Below are 23898 nucleotides of genomic sequence, written 5' to 3' on the forward strand. Positions count from 1 at the left end.
TTCCAGCTGCTGCTTCAACCAAAAGGCAGCCAAGGCACAGGGATGGCAAGGTCGTGCTCTTGGGAATGGATTTTGTACTGTTTAGGGCAAAAATTTCCAAGCATGGCTCGGGTTTTTTCCTCCAAGACGTCTATCTCTGAGCTAATTAACAGTGTTTAACTGCTGCTCTCCCACTGCAGGCTACAATGACAGATTTCATGGTCCAGAGCAAACCATCCCAGCTTACAATGGCAGCAACACTCCAGGGAAGTGGTTATGGAGCTGAAAGGTAGGTGGAAGTTCACAGGAGCAGACAGAGGCATCCTTTCTCCTCCAAGCAAGCAGGAGCATGTGAGAAATCAGAAGTATCTTGAAGTAGATAATAGTGCTAAATAAAAGCATCTTCCCTACATGGCTGTCACTGAAAACACTGCCAGGATTGCAGTGGGCTTGCCTATGGCAGCTCAACAGCCAGAAACATGCTTAGGGAAGAAAGCAAGTTGCAGTTTTTTCTTTTAACCCCCACCCCCATTTAAAAAAAAATAGTCTCATTTTACTCATTTGACAACCATGTCCTAGGCTTATAGTAATTGCCTCCTGGCCATGACCTAAACCAAGTTAAAAAAATAAATTCACAAAAAAAGCCCCCAACACTAACCAAACCAAGTTGTATTTCCAACATACTTTCATTTAGTTTTCCCTTTGCAGGTTCTCCCTCCTCATGCCAAAGCTGAGTGCTTCACAAAGCTCCAGGAATCACCCACCTGGGCTTTGGCATCCACCCCCAGCCCATGCTCAGTGGGCAATGCTAAGGGCTGGGTACCCCAGAGGGGCAGTGGGGTGCCTCTCCCAGCACACCAGATGTTCCCTCCACTGCTTGAATATCCCCAAATCTGCACCCTTTCCTCTCAAAGTAGGTGGCCAAGGAGCAAAAGGCTGCTATAGGAGCATTTGGACATTAACATCAGTCTCTGGCCAATGAGAAGTAGGGTTTGTTTGCTTCTAGAGGGCAATGAGAGTGGATTTGTTGATGGGGTAGCAAAACCATAAGACAAAAAGCAGACACTGAGGGAGAACAGTGGCATGGGAGGGCAAAAGGTCAAGGGGACCATGGGACATGTGCCCAGTACAGCAGCTGCTTCCTCCTCCCCAAGGCATCACTTCTTTAACCACAGAAGTATGAAACTAAAAAGGCAGACTTTTCTCCTCTTCCTAAGCAAATCAGCCTTCCTTCCCCTGTCAGCATCCAGCTCACAGCAAGTGCAGGAGCAGCCTCCTGGTCCCACAGAGACTGAGACCAGAGTCAGCAGAAGAAAGGTTTCTACCCAGCTGCTTAACCTGCTCCATGAGGCTCAGGAAAAATGCTATTTGGATCCTTCCCAAATCCACTGAATGTATCTTTCCAGGAATGCGAGATGCAAGCCTGATAAGCACAGGTTTTAAAACAAGACAGGGCTGTTTTAAAGCTGTCCTTCAGTTCCTGTGTTTTAAGCAGCACCACGGTAATTTGTTGTTGTGGTGGATTTTACCAGTTTAATAATGCAAAAGCTGTTGTCTGAAGCATGAAGACTTTCCTTCCCAAATCACTTCAGCTTTTTAGCCCCAGGAAACAGCTGCTTGAGATGAAGATGGGCCAGAAAAGGAAGAATTACATCATGAGGAAACACACAGACTTCCTGGCCAATGCCGAGCTAGTCATGGACTGTGGACAAGTGCATTTCCCAGCCACAGGCCTCCCACTCCACAGCAAGGAGTGACTCCCACCTCTCCCTCACCCTGACTCCACAGCAGGCAGCTACCACAGCAGTGCAGCTGCGACAACCACTTGTCACTGCCGCAGTCCTTCCCTGCCACACCCTCCCTGGTGCAGCTGACAGCCTTGATGCTGCAGAGCAGCAAGACTCGTCCTCTTCCCTGAGAGACTCAAGGCAGCAGTGCATTTTGGGGAACTGCAGTGAGTGCAGCAAGAACCCTTCTCTTGCAGCTCACTGAGGAAACCATATGCTGCATCTCCAGAGCCTTTGAACTGACACTTCCGTACAGCAGGCTGAAAGGAGCCTTTCCACCGGAGGCTCTGCCTGCAGAAAAGCACCTGCATGGAGCACAGAACTCCCTACTTAGGAAATGTTTGCACACACCAATTAAGTAGCCCAATGAGCCTGGACTACAGACAGGATGACACACAATTTGCCATTCAACTAAGCAGTAAGGCTGTGCTCATTGTGCTTTGCAGCACCTGACTTTCAAAGGAGCACCTAATCCATCCACAGGTGCCACGTGGCAATTTGCTCCAGGCTGGTGCCCAAGGCTCCCAGCCTGGCCAGAACCAGCCAGGCAAGGGGAGGAGCCATTTCCACTCCCACATGCAGCTCCACACAGTTTTAAACTTTGACTCAGAGGAAGTGGGAGCTGGGGCTAAGAGGGGCTGTGCAGCCATACCAGCACTGCCCTGCCCACACTAACTTTACGCAACTGAGAAGCAAAAGTCTCAACTGTTTCCTCTCCCCCTCCTCTAATGCTCACATTTTTAATAAAGCTGCAACAGGAAAGGGAACATCCTCACCTGGCCCCATTAAACACATACTCTGCAAGGAAAACCAGAGTTCCTCAGTGACTTAACCTAGGCTTTGAACTTGCCTCCCTGCCTTTCAGCCCTATTGGGTGAAGCAGGTTACACCAAAATTATACCTCATCCAGAAGCTCAGCTGGCCCAAAATCCTTTCCTGGGAAAGTTTACAAATATATATATAAATATATATATATTAATGAAGTTCCCACAGAACTAAAGAGGGTGTATTTAACCAGACAGGCACCTCAGAGATAACTAGGGCACACTCTGCTCCCTCCTCCAGTCTCTCACTCCCCCCAGCCTGCTGCCACATCTATCTCACCCCTGCAGAACCCCTCCTCCACCCTCCAGCACTAGGGGCCAAAAATTGACACAAGACAGCAAAGATGCAAGAACTCTGAAGGAGATTAACAGCTGGCAAGTGGGCCATGCCCTCTCCTTTCAGGCACCTTAACCTCCTATGCCTCTGCCATCACTGCAGCAAGAGAAGTTAATGATTAGCAGTCCAAGGCAACATCCTATGTCAGGCACACAGTCAGCAGCCACAGACACCCCCTTGCTCCAGACAGGGCTCTGAAGGAATTTGTGTTCCTTTATTCAATCCAAACTGCCACCAGGTTTGACAGGCAGAAAGCGCAAGGAACCTGTTACTGTTGCATCTCAGAGAGAACCAGAGAAGCAATGGTGTTTGCTCCAGGTCTGTCAAACAGATGCATTCCCTAACAAGGAACACTGCAAGGACAGAAGTTACAAACACATGTCTCAAGCACAGACATTCACCTGATTTGTAGAAAGTCTAGGGCAGGGCTGGGCCATTCCAACAACTCTCTCCAAGAGGTCAAGTACAGAAAAACCCCAAATCCTGCAACTTGACTGAATTCTAGTTCATATGCACCCCAGCAGCTGTCAAATACAAAGCACCAGAGCCAGGCTGTTGGAAAACTGAGCCATTTCACCTTCTCTCCAGAGTGTTCCCATTCAACCTCCTGCCTTCATCTTGGAGACACACTACAGCTCAAGAAAAACTCAAGTACTCGTCTGACAAAGCAGCTCAGCCAGCACTCAGCTTGAGTAGCACATATTCCATTCTGGGATGTTTTTATTATTTTCTTATCTCTTACAGAGATAAGGCTCTACACAATCATAAAAGATGAAGGTGGTCCACTCCATTACGACATTTCTTGGACTTTGCCTTATTGACCTCAACCTACTTTTGCACTCCAGTGCCACAGGCAAACTGTGAAATCTGTCTGGGAACAGTCCAGTTGTAATGCACTAGCACCAGCTGTGCTACTGACAGCACCCAATCCTTGGTGCAACCTCTCCTCCAAGTCACCTTGAGAGACATATCAGACCAAAAGACATCACCTAGAATGGGTTTAAATGAGTTTTATTTTAGACAACCTACATGATAGATGTTTTTTCTTTTTTTTTTAAACAATGCCTCCACTCCAAATCAGGGTCAAAATAAGTGAATAAAGCTCAAGATGACATCAGTCCAGTTGTTAGACACTGCCGATTCCTGGTGTTGTGCCGATGAAGAAGAAACAGCAGCCAGCTATGAAGACAAGTGATCCAAAACCATACTGTTTGATTTGTTACTGAAAAAAGAGTAGCAAGTGTTAGTTGAAGGTCATAATAGTCACAATAAATCTCTCTAATTTACTTGTGTATTCCCTAATTCAATCTGGGCTGCCACAATCAGGCAGGCAGAAAGCGCAAGGAAGTTATTTTTGCATCTTAGTGCAAACCAGGGAGCAACAGGTAAAGTGCCCACGGTCTATCAGAGGATGCTGATCATTTTTACAATTGTACAGAGCAACTGGCACCCACCAGCTGCTGAGCAAGCCAGGTGGAATACTCCTTCACACCCTTCTTGCTTGACACACCAAGGTTCAGATTTCCTCTCAAGTAAGAAACCATCCTAAACAAGTACCAGAGCTTACAATGTATGTGCTGTCTCTGAAAACAGCTGCACCAAGAAGCTGAAGCAGCTTTTATTGCACATGGGAACACCCTGCTACTGTTCTTTTACTCCACCTTGAAGTAGATGGAGTTACCCAAATAACACATCCAGAATGTGTGCCCCTGAAGAGATGCACAGAAACTTCTGCTCCCAGGAGGTACCTCCAGGTGGTCACCCATTCCAGAGCCCAGGACAGATATCACCCCTCCATCAGGCTGTGGGAGGTGCCATGTCTGCCCAGCTAACAAAGTATTCCTTTAGTTGGGCTACTGCTCCACACCAAAAGCTGGCTCATCTTTACATTACTTGCATACCAGAAAGCTTGCAAGAGGCTTTACAGATAAATTTAGCTGTCTATAAACAGACTTCATAAGTCCACAATGACTGGGCAAAGCAACTGGTGATCCCACAGGTCTCCAAACAAGCCAAAACCCCACACACGTTGGGATCCAAATACTGTCTTGTGGCAATCACATTCCCATACAGAGCAGTTAAAGCAGACCACAGGAGCTGTCCTGAGCTCAGGTAGTTGGAGGTTCCAAACAGAATAAGGTTAAGTACTTGGTCAAGCATTACTGTGTTCCCAAATTTAGGGCAATTTTTAAAACTGACAGTTCTCGTATAAGGGCATCAGATTAAGTGAAAGAAGATGGAACATGATCATGCAAGGTACTTCACAATTAAGCCCCACAAAAGGGATTCAAAGTAGAAGCATTTCATTTCAGAGGACCTTCTCTTTAATAGTTTAAACCCATTCCCAATTACATCTCACCAGGGTAATCCCTGCTGCATTTCTTAGCCATTAAGTCACCATGAATCACTGCAGTGACACAACATCCCCTTTTTACTACAACTGAGTAGTATTCAAAGACAGTTTCAGGTACTTTGTATGACATGAAACACCTATCAGGCTGTACTTACACAAAGTTTCAAGCTTTTAAACTGGCAGCTACTGTTCAACTTTACCAGGGATACAGGACAACAAGTGACAAAGGAGCAGCCCACATACTTGGGTACATGCACCCAGTTCAGGTCAGTACTTACACATTTCTCGATTTCTAAGCCATCCTTAAAGAAAATCATATATGGGGTCACACCGTCCTCACGGAAATCCAGGAGAGCCACCATTCCATCTGGATTCATGTTCTCTCCTACAAAGAACTTCAGAGGAATGTGTTACTGAGACATTTAAGTGGTTATTGCTGGGAGAAAATGCCTTTTTATACACGAACAACACAACATCACCAAGATCAGTTTAAAAGTCTCCCTGAGCAGCTGCAGGGATTTTCCTTCTCTGCAGCTTGTCCACCATAGTACCACCATAGTTGACACACCAGAAGAAAGGGATGATACCCAGAGAGACCCTGCAGGCCTGAGAAGTGGGTCTCTGGGAACCTTGTAAAGTTCAAAAGGCCAAGAGCAAGGCCCTACACCTGGAGCAGGGCAATCCCAAGCACAAATACATGCTGGGTTTAAGAATGGATTGAGAGGAGATCTCAGGATAAATACTTGGGATGTTGGTTGACAAAGAAGTCAGGGTAACCCAGCACTGTGAGCTTGCAGTCCAGAAACCTAAACATATAAAAAGAGGGGTGACCAGCAGTCCAAGGGAAGTGACTCTGTCCTTCTGCTCTGCTGAGACCTCACCTGGAGCACTGCATCCAGCTCTATAGCTGCAACCACAGCATAAGGAGGATGTGGACCTGCTGGACCAAGTCCAGGTGAGCCACTAAGATGGTCAGAGACCTGAAGCACCTCTCCTATAAGGACAGGCTGAGACAGCTGGGGCTGTTCACCCCTGGAGGCTCTAGGGAGACCTCAGAGCACCTTCCAGTACCTAAAGGGGGCTACAAAAAGTCTGGGGAGGGACTTTTGACAGGGGCATATTGAAATATGACAATGGGGAGCAAACTCAAAAGATGGCAGATTTAGATTATATATTAGGAAGAAATTCTTTAATGTGACACTTAAATTCTTTAACTGGCACAGGTTGACCAGAGAACCTGTGAATGCCCCATCCCTGGAAGTGTTTGAGACCAGGTTGGATGCAGCTTTGAGCAATCTGGTCTAGTGTCCCTGTCCATGGCAGGGGTGATGGAACCCAAAGCATTCTGTGATTCTATCATCTTACCACACTGCTGTGAACAGAGCAAGACACAGCAAGTGCCAAAGTGATCCACCTTTTGAAGTCTAACTCCACAGTCCCTGAATCACCATAACAACAAGCATTACCAGCTGAAATGAGATCCCCAAACACCTAACAGTCTTTGGCTGTTTGTCCTCCCTGAGTCTCAGGGCACCTAACACTCTCAGAGAAAGTCAGGTTAGCAGCCTCACAACAGGACCTCTCAAAACTCTCAACAAACCAGTTCAGAAGATGAACTAATCACAGCTTATCAATACTGTTGTAAGGAGATATAACTTACCTGGTAGTTTTTGAAGTTGGCAAGGATGTGTTTGATTTGTTCTGCAGCCCCTGTCATGAAAGGCTTTACTCTCTCTGGCTTGTGTTCCTCAAGTCTGGCTTTGATTCTGGAAGGAGGAAAAAAATGCTCTGAAAACATGTTCTAGCTTAATAACCACTGTATGGCAAGGCATTGTAGGAGAAAGAGTTGCTACCTGTCAGACTTTGATTTTGCTGCCTTTCCCCCCACTCCCTCTCAAAGCCCCCCAGATTTTAACTGAATTTTGCCAGTAAAATAACAAAAGAGTGCCTACCACTGCTACCAATGTCATTTTATTACTAGGTTAGTGATAGGCAAAAAAAAAAACAGCAAGCCCTTTCCACAGCACCAAAAATACCATCCATTCATGTCACAAAGCATTTTCACCTTCAGTACTGACCCAGTGAACAGGGAGCAACAGAAATTACACCTTGGACTAACAAAAAGTCCCATTCACACATTTTTCAGATGTTTATGTTGCCACTGCTAGAAAAGCTTCAGGAAGCTTTTCTTTACCACCTCAGTCCCTTCCACATGAAGGTTTGGCATGGAGAAATACAAAAGAAAACAGCAAGGTTACAAATAACATCCAAAGCATGTGATTAGGTCCTCTACCTCAGCAAAGATAAACACAGATATTCCAGCACCCATTCTTTAGGGCTCCAGTTCTGCCAAACATTAAGACATGACTGAAGTTCACTATTGAAACAGCCAGTCATACCTGTATCAGAACTAACACCTACTCAGAATAAATCCAACACTGTTTTTACAATCTCAGGCACATAACGCCACTGCAATCCCACTGAAAGGAAAAGCCTACCAACACTTACGCTTTCATGTAATCCTTGATGTACTTCTTGTAGGATTCTTTTGTGAAGCTGGTCTCCTGAAGGTGGTGGTTAATTACTATGTCAACACCAGTTATGACCGTGGCTTCTGTTCCATCTCCCTCAGGACCTTCAGCAGAGGCATTGCCACCAATTAGAGAGTCATCAATTTGACCCTCTGTCCTGGTGACCATCTAGATTTAGAGACATCAAAAAACTTAACGGCTCTGCAAAAAACCTTAACACTACTGCTCTTACACACCTATGACCTGACAGCAGGGCACAACTCCAGAGACACAGTTCAGTGCAAGGAACCTGGCTACAGCTTGAGCACTGATTTCCCAGTGACAGGAGAAGGGGGAATGGGTTCAAATTCAAAAAGAGTAGGTCTAGCTTAGATACTAGGAAGAAATTCTTTACATGGGAGGCACTGGCAGAGGTTGCCTTAAGAAGCTGTAGAAGCCCCATCTCTGGAAGTGTTCAAAGCCAGGCTGAATGCTGCTTTGAGCAATCTGGTCTAGTGGAAGGTGTCCTTGCCCACGGCAGGGAAGTAGGACCTAGATGATTTTCAAGGTCCATTCCAATCCAAACCATTCTATGATTCTATGACTACCAAGCATGACTCCCCCACCCCGGTGCCCAATTCAAGCTCCATTACACTCCAGCCTGGCTGACCCGGGCTTGCTCAGCACCACGCACTGGGCCGTGGTGGGTCTTCCTTTCTCTCCCTCCCTCCCTCCTCGGGCCCTTGGCAGGGACACCACCCCCACTACCAACCGGCCGTGAGTCACCGCGGCATCCCTCCCGGCATCCCTCCCTCCCTCCCTCTTGGGGCGGGCGGGCACTCACCTTCCCCTCCACTTCCAGGCACAGGCCGTCCGCCACCTCTCGGATCTTGTAGATGTCCGAGAACATCTCATCCTCTGCGGGGGACAGGCAGACACACACACACACACAGAGGCGCGTCAGCCTCCGCCTCCCGGCACCCACCACCTTCCCCCATCGCTCCCGCCCCCGCGCCCCCCCGCCGCCCCGGCCCGGCCCCGCACATGCGCGGCGGAACCGCCGGGCCCAGCGCCCGGGCCCGGCCGCGCTTCCCCCCCCGCTCCGAGCGCCGGCCCGGCCGCCCCTCCCGGCCCCGCCGCCCCCCCCGCGCCCTTACGGCTGATGCAGTCCCGGTAGATGATCATGGCGGCGGCGGGGGCGGCGGGGGCGCGGGGTCTGAGCGCAGCGACCCGGGCGCGGGGCGGGAGCGGGGCGGAAAGGGCCGAGTCAGCGCCTGCCGGGGCTCATATAGCGGGCACGGCCCCGCGCGTCACCGCGCACGCGCACTGCGCGCCGCCACGCCCCGCCGCCAGCGGCGCCCCCTCGCGGCCGCGCCCGGAACCGCCGCGCGGGAGGGGCGCGAGCGCGGGCCGTGAGGGCTGCGGCGGCGCGCGGCGGCGGGGAATGGCACAGCGCAGCTCAGCCTGCGCTCCGCAGGGAGCACGGCTCCCCTCAGTGTCCTACGGGAACAGCCCAGCTGACCTCAGCCGCCCCTCCAGGCCCTTAACCATCGTCACTGCCCTCCCTTGCACACTCTTTAACAGCTTAAGGTCTTTCTCACACTGTGGCACCCAAAGCTGTCCCCAGCACTCGAGGTGAGGCTGCTCCAGCACAGAGCAGAGCAGAGCAGGAGAATCCCCTCCCTTGCCCGGCTGGTGATACTGTGCCTGATGCACCCCAGCAAGCGCTTGGCCCTCCTGGCTGCCAGGGCACAAAGACTCGGATTCAACTTGCAAAATGGGGAGCTGGGTTTCATCCTTACCAAATCAGGGCTGGCAGAGACCTCCGGAGAGCAACCAATCCTGCCCCGTACCAGAGCAGGGCCTGTGCCTCTCCCTTATTGCCTGTGGTTGCATTTCACGGGGTCAACACCAATTTTCCTCATTCTCCTAATCTTTTAAGCTCTCTGTAACACTTTACTTTTTGTCTAACTTCTTATGAGGTGTCTGGGATGTGTCATCACTGGCCCATTGCTCATTCAGAGTCACCAAGCTGGGACGATCACATTTTCGCTTTCTTTTTGCTAGTTGGTGCAAGATGGAAGAGCTTTTGGGCACATCTATGCATCCCTACTTTTTCCTCAATTTTTTTCCGGAGAGGCAATTATGTATATCCACTCTCCTTTCCTTCTGTTGTATTACAAAACATTTTTGCACTCATGTTTTCCAAACTAGCTTCCCATTTAACACGGGCAGCCTTGTAAATCCACACACTGACTTTCCTCGCCGTGATCCCCACATGCTGCTGAGGGGCTCCGGACAGCTTACAAGGGCTGAGACATGGGGACATGGACAGTCACTCGCCCTACTGGGTGTACACAGACATAGATTGGCTCTACTGGGTGCTGCACCTCCTCCAAATAAGTGATGTTTTCAAAATAGGAAAATAATTAGGAAGCTGTTAGACTCTTCCTGTTATTACTCCCTCGGGGAAATTGAGTTGGGTATGTTCAGAGACACCGTTTCTGCACTTGCAAATGGGCTGGCTGGGGCAGGTATATTTTTCTTATTTTTCTAAGGAGAAGTGCGATTTAGCCCATCAGTCAGGGTCGAGATGAAAGACGAAAGGACAGTAATGCCTAGACCTCTTTGTCCCCCTTTGGACATACTTTTCTGCAGCAGCCTGTCACAGCTGAAACAAATCTAGACCTCACTTGAACCCTGATTCTTAAGAGACATTGATAAAATACCTTCAAAAGACATCATGGGACCTGAAATGCTTAATGCTGCTAATGATCCTGGACTTGGCAGAGACATCAGGGCACAGAACACAGTTCCCTGTCCCTCACCTTCCTCAGGCAGTAAATTGCTCATTGCTTTCTCTGTGTGTGTGCCAGAGGAGTTCCTGTTTTATATCTTCCTCCCCTGCTCTTCCTTCCTTTGCTCCAGATATCAGTGCCCTTTTTTTTTCAGATGGTCTAGCTGCTTACATAATCTAATTAAATTTTAAGTCGTTCTCTGCTGGTTTTCACCTGCAAGACTACTGCTGCTATTTCTGGCCTGAAGAAGGGGTTCTGCCCAAAAGCTTATCTTTTTTTTTTTTTTTTTCCTCAGTGGCAGCTGGCCTGATAAAAGATAGCCCCTCTTTTTACAAACCACAGTGGAAAAAGAGCAACTTACATCTTTAGCAGTGGGTTGAGTGACAGGGGAACATTTGGCTCCTTTTACATAGTGTAATATGCAGCTAAAAACATCCAGTTAGTAGGTGTGCTTCAATTTGGTTTTATTTTAGAGAGACTGTTCTAGAAAAATGGATATTTCTGCAGTAGTACGGAAACCTTTTACAAATTAATTGGTTCACTCAATCTACTGAAGTCAGAGTAGAAACCTTTTAGCACAATATGCAGATAGATGGACTTTCAGATTGCTTTTCCTTGCCTGTAGGTCTGTATTGGGAGTTGCAATTGTGAAATTTGAGATATTTAAAAATGCATCTGTTAAATGGGTCAAGGCTCCTGTGTGAACACCAATTTGATGTGGAGTTAAGATAAATTAGTATCAAGCTGAAGTTAATGCTGAAATTTCTCTGTGATCCCATATAAACAGAGAGTTCTGTCACGTGCTGATGCTTTGTGATGAACTTGATTTGAAAATGCTTTTTCCTTTTTTTTTTTCCCTTTTTTTCAGAAACCAGTCTCATTTGAAGAAAACCTCAGTGTTCCTCACCTGCTTTCTGTCCAGGCAGCCTTTTCAAGTACTTCTCACACGCAGCTAGAGTTGGATTCACATTTCAGTGTGATAGGTTAAAAATGTGGTCCCTCTCTCCACCTTTTAATTTGCTGACTGATATCCAAAATGATGTGACATTTTCCACATGGTAGTGAACCTCATCTTTGGTGATTTGTAGCTCCTGAAAGACTGATGGAAATCCAGTGGTTTTATAGGCGAGTCTTCTAATAGTATTTGAATAGGATTTTCTGGGCAGGTGTCTGCAGAGTGTCACAAGAAGCCTTTTTCCTGGAAGCCACACCTGAGATAGTTGTGAATTACTGCAGTGTTACTTCCATCAAGTGTTAGCATCAGGATATGGGTGTGCTCAACTAATTGTGTATTGGATTAAAGTGCCAATTGACAGGTGATACTACACCATTCTTTCCCTAAGTAAACAGCACCTTTTCAGCCCATTGTAGCAACTCCCACTGAGCTGTAAAAAAAGGGAGGAGATTCTGCCTTCAGCTAAGTCTCCTGCAACGTACAATCATCGAAATAAAGGAGAGGTGAGGCTGGGTTATGGCATAAGGGATGGCACCAGTGTGTTACTCTGACTTTTGTAAAGGGCTGTGAAAGTCTGAAAGTCACATGATAGTGGTGATGTTGTACATCATTTGTTGGGTGTGGGGGAGAGGATCTTAAGGGTGTGTGTGTATATATATTTATATACACACATATGTATATTTCCTGGTAGAAAGAAACTGGGAAAATGAAGATTAAATGACTGAGCACTGGCATTGCAGAGAGGCTGTAGGACGGTCTGTGCCCAGTGCCCCCTTCCCCAGTGCACTTCCCAGCACAAAGGCTTTGGGAGAGAGGATGCATGATATGCCTGTGATCAGCTCATGTCTTCACAAATCTGTCTGGAATTTAGGACTGAAACAAAGAGCTGTGACTTTGTAGCCTCTCGTTCCACACACACAGATGGAAACTGTAGCTCTAACTGGTTTTCTTCAAGTTCTTTCCCCACGGCATTTCCAGGCAATAAAGATTTAATCACGATTTGCTCACCCTTCTCATTAATTGGGAATTGATCTCACAAAACCAGACCATCAGTTTGATTCTTTCAGGTGAGTTTATGTTATGAATATAATCACTCTTCCGGTTCTTGGCAACGCTTTGAGCGTTTTGAATCTTGAGCCAAAATTCATAATTTAGATCTACGTTGACAGTGTGCTGAGCCAGAATCTCAGATCCCAAGATTAGTATTTGGAAGAGTTGAGCTTTGATCGTCAGTGTAGCTTATGAGGTCATATCCATTCCCAAATAATGGACCATGTTATACTGGACTAAATAGATGAAGGTATCCCAGACAAAGGCATCACTTTTTAGAATACAAGAAAGAATACTTTTTAGAATACAAGAAAGGTCTTTGGTACAGCAGCAACCCCTCTTGCACTCGGAACAAATGCAGATGTTCTTACCTCGGCATTTTCACTATTTAAAATACCTCCCGCTGCAGCTGGGACCCTGAAAACCCTCAGCCTCTCCCTTGTCTGTGCACCCATAGCTCTGTTTCTCTCGCAGGTTGCTGCATTTCTCCGAACAGACACAGAGGTCACTGCGCAGCCACAAACCCCTTTTGTCTGTGGCGCTGCTTGCACCAGGTCGGCTCACCAAGCCCTGCCTGGGAGGTGCGAGATTGTCAGCTGGCACTGCAACTACTGCGTTTTTAGGAAAGACAGGACTGCGATTACCAGGTTAAGAAGTAGGAAGCGAGGTGTTGCCCACCTGCAATTTTACACTTACTAATCTTATAAACATCTGTGTGACTGAAAGAGCTGTGGTAGAAAGGCCTGCAGCTGATCCTCAGGTCTGCTGCCAATCAGTGTCCCAGTGATGTGCTGAATGATGGAATAGAGGGTGTGTTAAAGTGGCAGTAACATTGGCTTGGGACGGATCACAAGTGTATTGGAGATTTAGATTGGAATTAACAAATGATCTTGACACATTGGACAAGTGGCCTGAATTGTTAGAAGTCATTTGGACAAGGCTAGCAGGTCAATGAGCAGGCAAACGTTTACTAAAGGAAAATCTACCAAACACTTTTGAACACAAAGATGCAGCACCACATTCAAGCAAGCTCTGAGCCACCCACTACTAGAAACTAATAGAGTGCACAGGGGAAGTACTGCCTTATCCTGGCCCTGGTCCTCTGCTCTGCTATAGGCTTCTGCTGCTGGCAAATGCCAGGGAACCCTGACATGAGGATGTGGTCTGAGATGATATGGGGGCTCTGATGTTGTGCTTGTGAGTGTGGAGCAGAAATGATCAGCCAGGGACACAGGGCAGAGAACTGGGCCGCAGTTCTGCAGAAAAGGTCTGGGATACTGGGGGATCCAAAGCTGAATCAGAATCACAGAGTCATAGAAACATTTAGTTTGAAAAAGGCCTCTAAGATCAGCGAGTCCAACCATTAACCCAGCACTGCCAAATCCACCACTAAACCATGTCCCTGAGTGCCACATCTATATGTCTTTTAAATACTTCCAGGGATGGTGACTCAACCACTTCCCTGGGCAGCCTGCTCTGATGCTTGACCACCTTTTCAGTGAAAAAAAATTTCCTAATGTCTCTTTCACCTGTTCTGAGAAAAGCCTACACCATATTGGAGTAGATAAGTGGTGATGTTAAGTGTAAGAAACTTGTGCTGTCATAGATGTGAGGGGCTGAGCTCTGATTGGTGCCGCTGGAGCATCGCTATTTCCTGGAGCACTGACTCCAGCTTTAGCAACACACTTTGCAAAAGGTCTGGACTGATCAGCAAGGGTTCAGAAGAGCAGAGGGAATGAGTAGAAGGAATATGAATTAGTTTGTTTTGCTGTAAGGAATTTTTAGATTAAGGATTGTAAATGTTTTTCAGTGCAGCCAATAGAGAAGCAAGGAATAGGCTGCTTACCTAGTTCTCTGTCCTTGCAAGTTTTTGAGAATAATCTAGGAACCTGCTCATGTGAGATCAGAAAGCATGTTAGATGTGTCATTAATGTAGACAGATAATGGCTGATTCTGCCTCACAACAGAAGGACAGGCTTCCTCTAGGTCCTTTCTAACCCTATGCATCATGGAGTGATTCTTAGATGAGCTATGTGTTGTCATTTATACCTTGTTTAGAGGGGTTACACAATTGGGATAAAAATAATATCCTCGTATTCCTATTCATAATGAACAAGAGGGTTTGGAAGGGGTATGTTATGAGAGAGGAACTTTGTCCTGCTTGGCAAGATGGGTCTGTGTGGAAATCACATGGGCACAAAGGGAAAAGCATTCAGGTTCTGCAGTGCCCAGAGCTTTAATGCTAGTGAGTCCCTATTTTAGTCCTATTTCAATACAATGTGGTACAGTTCTATGACTCAGATTGTAGGTACTCTGCAGAGAGGGTTAATTCCATGCCAAACCTATGGCAAAGGTGAGCAGGGATGTAACTTCTTGTGCTTGCTGGGACTCTGCCTAATATGTGGGCAGTAAGCTTGGGTCTCCCTCTGCAGAGATCCACTCTTACAGCGGAGTGCAAGTTTTATGAATTCATTAAAAAAAATAAAATCGGTGCATGCTTGGCCAGTTCAATTGTTTTGCAAAGAAAGAAAGTGGAATTTATCCAATTTTACCTCCACAGCAGAGATAGGTGACCAGTAGATCCCTTTGTTAGCTGAGCTCAAGCTTACTTCTCATGGAGCAGCCAGGCCAGTACATAAGGGAAGGCAAGCTGGGACTGCAGGCAGGGGAAGTGTCCTCCCCAACAAGGGCTCAGCCCCACGGTGCCCCAGCTGGGCCAGTGGTGTGGGACCAATGTCTGAAGCCATGCCAGGGCTGCATGAGCCAGACAAGGGGCTGGACACAGCGTGGCTGCAGCACAGCATAGGCGGGGAGCGAGGGACAGGCCTGAGCACAAACAGCCTGAGCCCGGGGGAAGACAGTCCCAACAGGGCAGCTCACAGCTCATCCCACACTGCAGCTGGTTTTATTGACAGCTGAGTCAAGGTTACAACTTCTCTCTACAGGTACCACTTCAAACTTAGCCAGTTTTTCTAAGGCCAACATTTCTGCCTAATTCTTCACTCTGAAGACATAAAGCTGAACTGCATCCTCAGTTAACTTAGCAATCCCCATCCAGAAGACTCAACGAAGATGTCCTCCCACGAGCTTTCTGTTTCCGTGACAGACTTAAAGCTTTCTGAGCGCCTGTGACATGTGGAGACACCCCACTAGATGGCGGGTGGATGGCAAGCAGCTCTCTGCTCACCTTGGTAGGAGGCCAAAGCTTTTTCCACTGTTCTTGGTATTATTCCCATGTCACCCGAAATGCCCCTGGACCAGCGCAAGTAAAATTCGATCTTGGGCCTGTAACTGATACAGCCTCTCTGGGCTCCTGGCCAGCTGGATGCTGCACACAGATACCATTCACTCCAGATAATTAGCATCCACGTGTGATGAGCTGGGCTCTGTTGAGTCCTTAACCATTACAGGGGCTAATCCTGCCATGCTAAACTCACTCAGTTGCCATTTATCAAAATGGCATTTGCTTCAGAAGTGAAGCCTGAAATTGAGTTCTGCCATTTTAATCAATCGCTGCGTGCTTTTTAGGTCATTGTTACACAGTGTCAGTTCTCAGTCTTGTCAATAGGGACATAATCATCAGAGCACACAGCTTATTAACAGTGCTATCCCTAGAATTCTGACACTACCAGCAGGTAACACATCTATGTTTAGAAAGCAAACTTTGCTCGAGATGCTCCAGGAAAATGGCAGGATTTAATACCCATTATAAGGAAATAGTTGGATGAACTTTTTGTTCTCTCAGTTGTGCAAAACATCACTTTAAAATACTGTAGGGGACAGCAGGCAACAGGAATAACAGACTCCAGTTTGGAAAACAGCTTCTTAAATTGCAATCCAGTAACTCGAGGTCATAAGACATGTCAGCTGGAAATACAAAGCTGCTGTCATTTTCAAAGATCCCACTACAGATATGTTACTTATTACTTTCTGAGAAGAATTTTGTGTCCACTGTAGTCCTCCCTTCCGAGAAAATCAAAAAGGGACCTGAATGACGAAGGATATGTTGGACAGTCAGGAGGCATCTCCCAGCTTCTGAGTGATTTTGAATTGGTCTGGTTAATATTGTTTTAGAAAGGTACAGCAGCACTGTAGGAGCCATTCCAAAATGGGGAATTTTTACAGAAGAATGAGAAAAGAAGCTGTTTGCAGATTGTCCCCACAAATATGCTCTGAGGAAATAGGGACTGATCTGTTTATCTACCTGTGAGATGGCTGATAATTTGAGGCACTTCAAGATAAAGGTAAGAAAGGACCTTGAGAGTTCAGTCAGCCAGTCTTCTTTCATCAGGGCGATTAGTTAGATGTGCACTTCTCTGGGGAGATGTTTGCTTACCTTGTTTTTCAGATTTCTTGATGCTGGAGATTTCCATCCTCCTTGGCAGAACAAACATTTACTGAAGAGGGGTCTGGGCCCTACCATTCCCCTGTGAGTGTTGCAAATATAGGATGGATTATAACCTGAATTAACATGGATTTAGAGGTCTGTCTGATGCTCAGATTCTTATGGAGCTCACTGTACCCCATTCTACATAGACACTTGGCTCACAAGTTCTGTATTTATTAAAAAAATCCCTACTATATTATTTGTCAGTACTTTAACACAGGATCAACCAGGTGTTTGGTTCCTTCACTGGGCCAGTGGGCACATGGAAGTCTCTCTCCACATCTGTGATACTGTTGGTAGAGAGGAAAAATGGAAGAAACAGCTAATTTCATGTATTTTTTTCAGAAGTTTTACATAAAAAAGTAATTTAGCTAATGAATACAATTAAGGGCAGAGTTGCTTGAAGTAATAACAGACTTCTGTGAAAACATAAGAGCAGCCCCCAGTGCTGTTCACAAGACTAAACTGTTAATGAAATTTTGGGAAGATAATAGAGAATAAAACCAGAAACATCCTTACCATGTACATGTCTCTATATATACACAAAAAATAAGGAAAAAAACCACGACAAAAAACCCCCAAAAAAACCCAACCCCAAAACCAAACCACATAAAAAGAAAAAAACAAACAAAAATAAACCCCCACCACACATACACACATACATACATTTTGTGTATAATTGCTGTATGCCCAAATATGAAGTACCATGTGCAGGCCTGGCCTCCCAGTGTCAAAAAGGTATGATAAAAGTAAGACCAGTACCAGGAAGAGAGACAAGGAGCAAAATATTAATCTGGAATAGGACACACCAACTTTAAAAAGAGATGTCTGGGGTGATGGGTGTGTTGGCAATCTTTGAAATCAGCAGCAAGAGCTGAGAAAATTGAAAGAGATCAACTGTTCACTGTCTATCAGCAGACAGGAACTGTGGTAACATCAAGAAAATGGTGAGGTGATGAGTTCAGGAGAGTCAAAAGAAGGCTCCTTTTAACACCCTGTGTATAGTTACACTGTGAAACTTATTGGTCGAGGATGCTGTGGATGCCAAAAGTCTAGATTATTGCAAAAGGATTTAAAATAAATGCAGAAAGGGCTACTAAGTACTTCTGGCTCAGGAAGAAGCCCTACAGCCAAGGACTGCTGGAGGTCAGGAAATTTAACACTGAGATGTGGCCTCCCTCTGCATAGATTTGTATGTTTTGCAGGAAGGAGTTTGGAAGAGATCTCTGTGTCCTTTTTTAACTTGTCAATCATATGCAGCCTTAGGGGACGACATTTCTAGAAATGTTGAGAGGGAAAAAAAAATCATAAGGAGGCTAGGCATCTCTGGCTGTTTCTGTGCCCTGAAATAACCCTTGGCAAACCGTGGGGGCATGCTGAGGTGAGGGAGGACTGCTGCCCATTCTGCCTTGCCTGTTCCCAGCTATGCCAATTGCACAAGTTGCTGATCCAAGGATTTCTCCTCATCTAACTCTGGTGTCTTATGGTTCTGACCTAGTTTTGACATTTGAAAGAGCAAGTAATACCTTCCTTACATGTGACAGGTGGTTTAGCCGCCATCAGTTTCCTTACAGTTTAATGACTCTGCTCAAATGCCCAGCCAAGGCAGTGTTGGGTATCCCTGAGTAAGCGAAGGATTACAGAGGTGCTGTGAGGTCAGGCTGCTTTATTTAAGGAGTGCCAAGAAATCACATCCACCCTCTGCACTCTTTTGTGCAGCCACAGGCCCCCTCTGTGTGTCTCATTTTTGAGTTGTTCTGCAATGTGGTCTAGTCCTGTGTTCCTCCAGCCGTGGCTCATCAGGCATTAAATCACTGCAAATTTCCTGTCTGGGACACCCTGCCATACATGGACACATCAACCCACAAACACATACATGTGTACAAGCAAAGTGCATTGGGACATAGAAGAGACATTTATGCACTTCCAAAGCTGAGCACACATATTTTTCTGTTGTAAATAAAAAACACTGTGGCCATAGTGCACACAGCACTGTTAGGTTTGGGGCTGTTTTTCCTAAAAGGTCATGCTGTCCTTCAGTTTTCAGAAGCTCAACAGTGTGGGTGGGAGCACAGTACACACCTGTGAGGCAACAGAAATTCCTGTGTGTCAAAACTGGTGCTTACAGCTGCTCATCTCTGTGATGGCAGTCTGTGCATAACCTTCCAGTCTCAGATTCTCCATGCATGAAATGAGGTTAGGAATGTTTATCCACCTACTGCAAGGCTGGGTAGAACAAATCATTACTACTCTATGGGGATAGGAAACCCACTGAAAAAATGAATATATATGGGAGCAAGAGAAGGCGGAGAAGTGAGGGAGGTGTGGGGGCATAGCTCTTATAACACAAAGCAAATGATTCTCCACTGAGAACAGCATGAATATGGAAACCATGCAACAGATGCACTATGCTGAACATCAAATATATGCAAATTATTCTGCTCATCTTTTTGGAGCATTTCCTTGCTATTCACAAATGGGTTTGTGCTGAACATCCTAGAGAGAAGCTGCTGTTGAGGAGAGTGGATGTTGCAGACCCAGGGTGAGAGCATGCAGGGTGTGATGTGGTGGTGGTGCCCAGAGCTGTGCTGGGCCCCTAAACAGCAGGATAGAAACTGGCTTCAGCTTTCTAACTCCTCTGAGGCAGGGCAAAAGGGTGAGCTCCAGCCAGGCACATAAGAGCAATGCCGTGGAAATGGGGATAGTTTTTCTTTCTTTCTGTTAATCTGAGTTTATTATCCACTGCTTTGGATTTCTGCTGGTGGCCAGTGCTATTTAAAGACTTGGCTTTCACCCAATGGCTTTCACTCGCATGCTTCACACAAGAAAAACAGCCAGAAAAATAGCAATTTCTCCATTAGTTCATTGAAGGGATCTGCTGCTGCTGAACATAAAAGGCACCATTTCAGTTTCTGCATGCAGTCCTGTTTATATGCAAGCTTCTTCCCTGAGAGTTTGCTTTTCCAGAGGAACAACCTGACCATTTGTGGGTGTCCTTACTACCTGGAGTCTCACCTAGGCAGACAGAGGCTCAGGGCATGATTTTTATTTGCAATGTTGTTGTTGTTTTTTGGTTTGTTTGGGGCTTTTTGAGCATTTCACATGCAAATTGCAAACATAAAGGCTGAGTCTTCTGATTTTTGTAGCCCACTGAAAATTAAGCACCAGGGATATTCTTTTCCATAATTTCCTTGATTTCTGATTATAGTCTCTATTTCCAAACACAAACATGACGATTGGTAGCTATATTGACTAAATATGTTAGTTCATTCATAGCTTCTCTTCTGACATAATGCAGTTGTAACAAATTATTACTTATTCCCATAGGTAGGGAAACACAACTGTGGATATCAGGGATATTCAAGATGCATAATGAGAACCTGAGATCTTGCCATGATAATAATATTTCAGTGGTGCTGATGCTGAAGTTTGGTCTACAGAGAAGTACAAGGTTTGTTTTCACAATGTGGCATTTGACCGAAGTTACAAAAGGTAAACCTTGAAAGAGAAACATAACAAAGGGCTGGGTTTTGGACTGACAGTGGGGAAGTTCCATGTCCCAATCCTGCTGGAGCCCTGCCGCTTTCTAGGGTGTTCAGGGCTAAGCCTGTAAATAGGATTTTAGGAATCAAAGTACTTTTCTAATTCCCAGCAGAGGTGGGAGCTTCCTGTGATGCTCAGGTCTTGATCTTGGCACTCAGTTTGGATTTCCATTTTTTTGTTTCAGTCCCTTTATTCATAACATGTAAGTGTGGACAGTAACAGACCACACAGAAATACTCTGAAGAGTCATTGCTAACAGCTCAGAAGTGCAGTCTATGGGATGAAGTCCTTTTAAGGCCTTGAGGAAGAAGGCTAAGTATTACAAAGCATGTAAGAACTGCACCCCCTTGTTCAAGCCAAGTTGCAGAGAAGTGGACAGCATCAGACACTGTTACAGCCTCTTTTTTCACTGTCAGTGCAATGTCAGTCATATCCAGAATTCTGAAGTCCATTATTTGCTCTTTTACATCATTAATATGAAGGACCTAACAGCTTAAAAACTGTAACTAGGAAGAGCCATGACTTTATCAGAAAGGCACAAAGAGGAGAAAGACAGACTTGTAATATCACCACAACATATAAACAATGTATTATCATCCATATATATATTTAAATTATTAAAAATTATATTAAAATGGACACATTGTTAACTACTGTTAGCTAATATAATAAATAATTTTTATATTAAAAATATGAAAGCTACAGATTACTGTATATATTGCATACCTGGACTTGCATATTGAACTCATGGAGAAAATACTTTAGTCTTTTAATACAAATGTCCAGTAGACATCTGAGAGCTAAAGACTGTTGAATCTATGTGTTCTGGTTTTGCCCTGGTGTGTGATACAGTAGTAATATTGAGATGGCTGTAGTTGTTATATTTTTTGATCATGGAGTTTGCAAGACAAGCTTTGTGATTTTCAAGGCAATGTTTTATTTTCCATACTCTGGTAAGTAACATCATGGCCTTGTTTTCACTTTGTTCAAACACCAATTCTTATGTTAATAGTGTATAGTAAGAGGAAATGAAACATTAATGTAACTGCAGAAGTGAAAAGCAGAAAATTATTTTTTAATACATGGGCGCAGAGTGACCCCACAATAAGGTCACACTGCCTGCACTGGCTCCTGTCTGTGGTCAGAAAAGGTCTCTGGGAGCTGGTTTTGGAACTTGGCACAAACTGGCTCTGTCATGTGCTACTTGGGGGAAAGTTCAGACATTCAAGTCTAGGCTTAAAAACAGAGGCAGTGAGAACTAAGATGCAGTTCTGACAGAAGAGATTTATTATAATCTTTTTACCTGCCCCACAGAGCTCCTGAATGCCCTTTTGGGTAACCTTTTTTTAAGGTTCATGTTTGCAAGCACCTCTTCAAGTATGAAGTAAGGTTGGGAATAGACTGGAGAGTATCTATTTTTGTGTGTGTGTTCTGTGATGGAAAACATTTCAGTCTATGCTCCAGATGATTTTAAAATGGAGACATACTGGAGCCAAGCTGGACCAACCTTTCCGTATGAATAAAACCAGCCAATCTCAGTCGTCAAAAATTCAGAGTGACTACAACTGTGCCTTGCATCATTGACTCCTCACCCCAATGGCCACAGTCAACTGGAATCATCAGAGCAGAGTTTCTCTGAGCTCAGAGCACTGTTGGAACACACATCTCTGTATTTATAGTGCAATTCCGACTGTCAGTGTCACAGGCTGTCTTTAGGTGTAATGTACACTAGAGAGTATCATCTGCTTCATAAATTCAGCCACATCTTTTGCAGCAGCACCTTAAGTGCTTGTGCACATGAAATATTTCAACATTTCTGTGTCTAGCCTAATATTGGAAGATTAGACTCTTGGTTTAGGATGAGCAGTCAGCCTCCTTGCAAGAATATTTTGCTCTTTAAAAGATTTGCTCTTTAAAAGGCTTTTTTCCTCATTTTTCCTACAAAAAAAGTTATGGCCTGAGAACATTATAAAATAATAATTGGCCTGCCACCACTCTCTGAAACAAAACTTCTGGGTTTTCAAGAATTTTCATAGTACATTGCTCACGAGGTTAAGAGAGATCAGCTAAAACTTGGAGGCAAACTTAGGTCTGATTAATGAGCCTGTAATTCATTAACATTTATATGGTCATTTGTTTCAGTGCATTTGAAGTAAACAAAACAGGGGAAAAAAAGGAGAAAGAACTGAATGTCAGTGAGAAACTCCAGGGCCTGATGCCATTGCCACTTGTCACTCCAAACCTTGGAAGTGCAGTCTGGGGTTGCTGGAACTGCTGAGAGAGAGAGCACTGGATGGGAGCAAGAATGCTATGGCCTGTCTGAACAATTGTTTTCCAGAGAACTCATGTATTTTGCCGTGGATTTAGAATAATTAATATGAAAAAAAAATAAAGAGCTATTCAGTTGAGCTGTCTGGGTAAACTGATTTAGACCAAGAATGTTAATTATGAAAATGCAAAAATGTTGCTCATTGTTTCTAATGCAAAACAAAAGATCTGTGGCACTGGCAGAACAGCTTTGATTGTGAGTCCCCATTCTGATTTTCCTACTGCAAGAAGTGCTACACTTTTGACAGCATGCAAAGAATTCATTCTTAATGCTGTCCTCCTGCAGCATGTAAAGGAAGTTTTGAAGGTCTCACTGCTGCTGCAGCTCTTTCTGCTATCAAAATTGTTAAGGGATTACAGCACAATGCAGAGTTTAAGTAAATTCTCAGAACTGTTTCTGGGCTGGTATCCAGAAGCCTGTGTTTGTTTAAGTTTAGAGGGCTTTTGAGACACAACTAATCTGATACTTGAAACCTGTGAAGCCAGGTATGTTAGCTTTGACATGGAAAAGACAGACACATACATATGTGCTAACATGGTCAGACGGGCTTGGTTTGGGAGCTAATTCCTTCTGCACCAGTGACGTGAGCAGTAGCTAAACCAAGATTTTTTTTGCTGATTAGGGACTTGCTGAGCTAATTACATGAGCTCTGTTCAGATAAACCAGATGGAGCTTCAAGAGTCTGCACTCCACTGTAATTTTCCCCACCTATTTTTTAACCATACGATTTAAATGTCTCTACCATGTGCTTGATGGTATGGAGTGAGTGAGATCATCTATCTTGTACATTTCATTGCTCACTCGTTCACCTCTCCCGTTCCTTTCAGGTGCTGTATACTTACTGACTTACTGATCAAAAGCCTTCTGGGGTTCCCCTATTTCTGGAACTGCTTTTGTACTTCAAGGTTTTAGAAATACAGAACAGCCTGTTTATAATCCACAAAATTCAATGTTACAATGGAGTCTGGAGTGAAAATCAGCATTAGAAAATGGTGCTGTCATTTGCATATTGCTGAGATACATTTGGAAAAAAATTGTGTAGCTTC

The 23898-nt window shown here is 45.2% G+C and overlaps 1 protein-coding gene and 2 non-coding genes across 3 annotated transcripts; all 3 read right to left on the reverse strand.

Annotated features, from left to right (window-relative positions):
• Nucleotides 1-3129: 3129 nt before the first annotated feature.
• Nucleotides 3130-3264, reverse strand: LOC146444711 (small nucleolar RNA SNORA31). The gene has a single exon (XR_014855826.1). It is a non-coding gene; the product is annotated as a small nucleolar RNA SNORA31 (small nucleolar RNA).
• A 658-nt stretch (nt 3265-3922) lies between these two features.
• On the reverse strand, nt 3923-9102 carry TPT1 (tumor protein, translationally-controlled 1). The gene is made up of 6 exons (XM_085059561.1): nt 8948-9102; nt 8635-8708; nt 7789-7979; nt 6941-7046; nt 5559-5675; nt 3923-4149 (listed from the first exon to the last, which is right to left on the reverse strand). Exons 1-6 carry the CDS (start codon nt 8973-8975, stop codon nt 4147-4149), a joined length of 519 nt encoding a protein of 172 aa, XP_084915687.1. The 5' UTR covers nt 8976-9102; the 3' UTR covers nt 3923-4146.
• On the reverse strand, nt 4215-4344 carry LOC146444713 (small nucleolar RNA SNORA31). Its single transcript, XR_014855824.1, has one exon. It is a non-coding gene; the product is annotated as a small nucleolar RNA SNORA31 (small nucleolar RNA).
• Nucleotides 9103-23898: the final 14796 nt, after the last annotated feature.

Source organism: Lichenostomus cassidix, chromosome 1 (genome assembly GCF_008360975.1).
Source record: "Lichenostomus cassidix isolate B80296 chromosome 1, HeHo_3.0, whole genome shotgun sequence".
In the NCBI taxonomy this organism is placed as follows: domain Eukaryota; kingdom Metazoa; phylum Chordata; class Aves; order Passeriformes; family Meliphagidae; genus Lichenostomus; species Lichenostomus cassidix.

Bases quoted from the DNA above. Each gene is read 5' to 3' on its own strand.
- TPT1 (XM_085059561.1), bottom strand. From the start codon at position 8,975: ATGATCATCTACCGGGACTGCATCAGCC. The intron at 8,709-8,947 runs GTAAGGGCGCGG...TGTCCCCCGCAG, and splicing joins CTACCGGGACTGCATCAGCC to AGGATGAGATGTTCTCGGAC. The intron at 7,980-8,634 runs GTGAGTGCCCGC...CTCTAAATCTAG, and splicing joins GCCTGGAAGTGGAGGGGAAG to ATGGTCACCAGGACAGAGGG.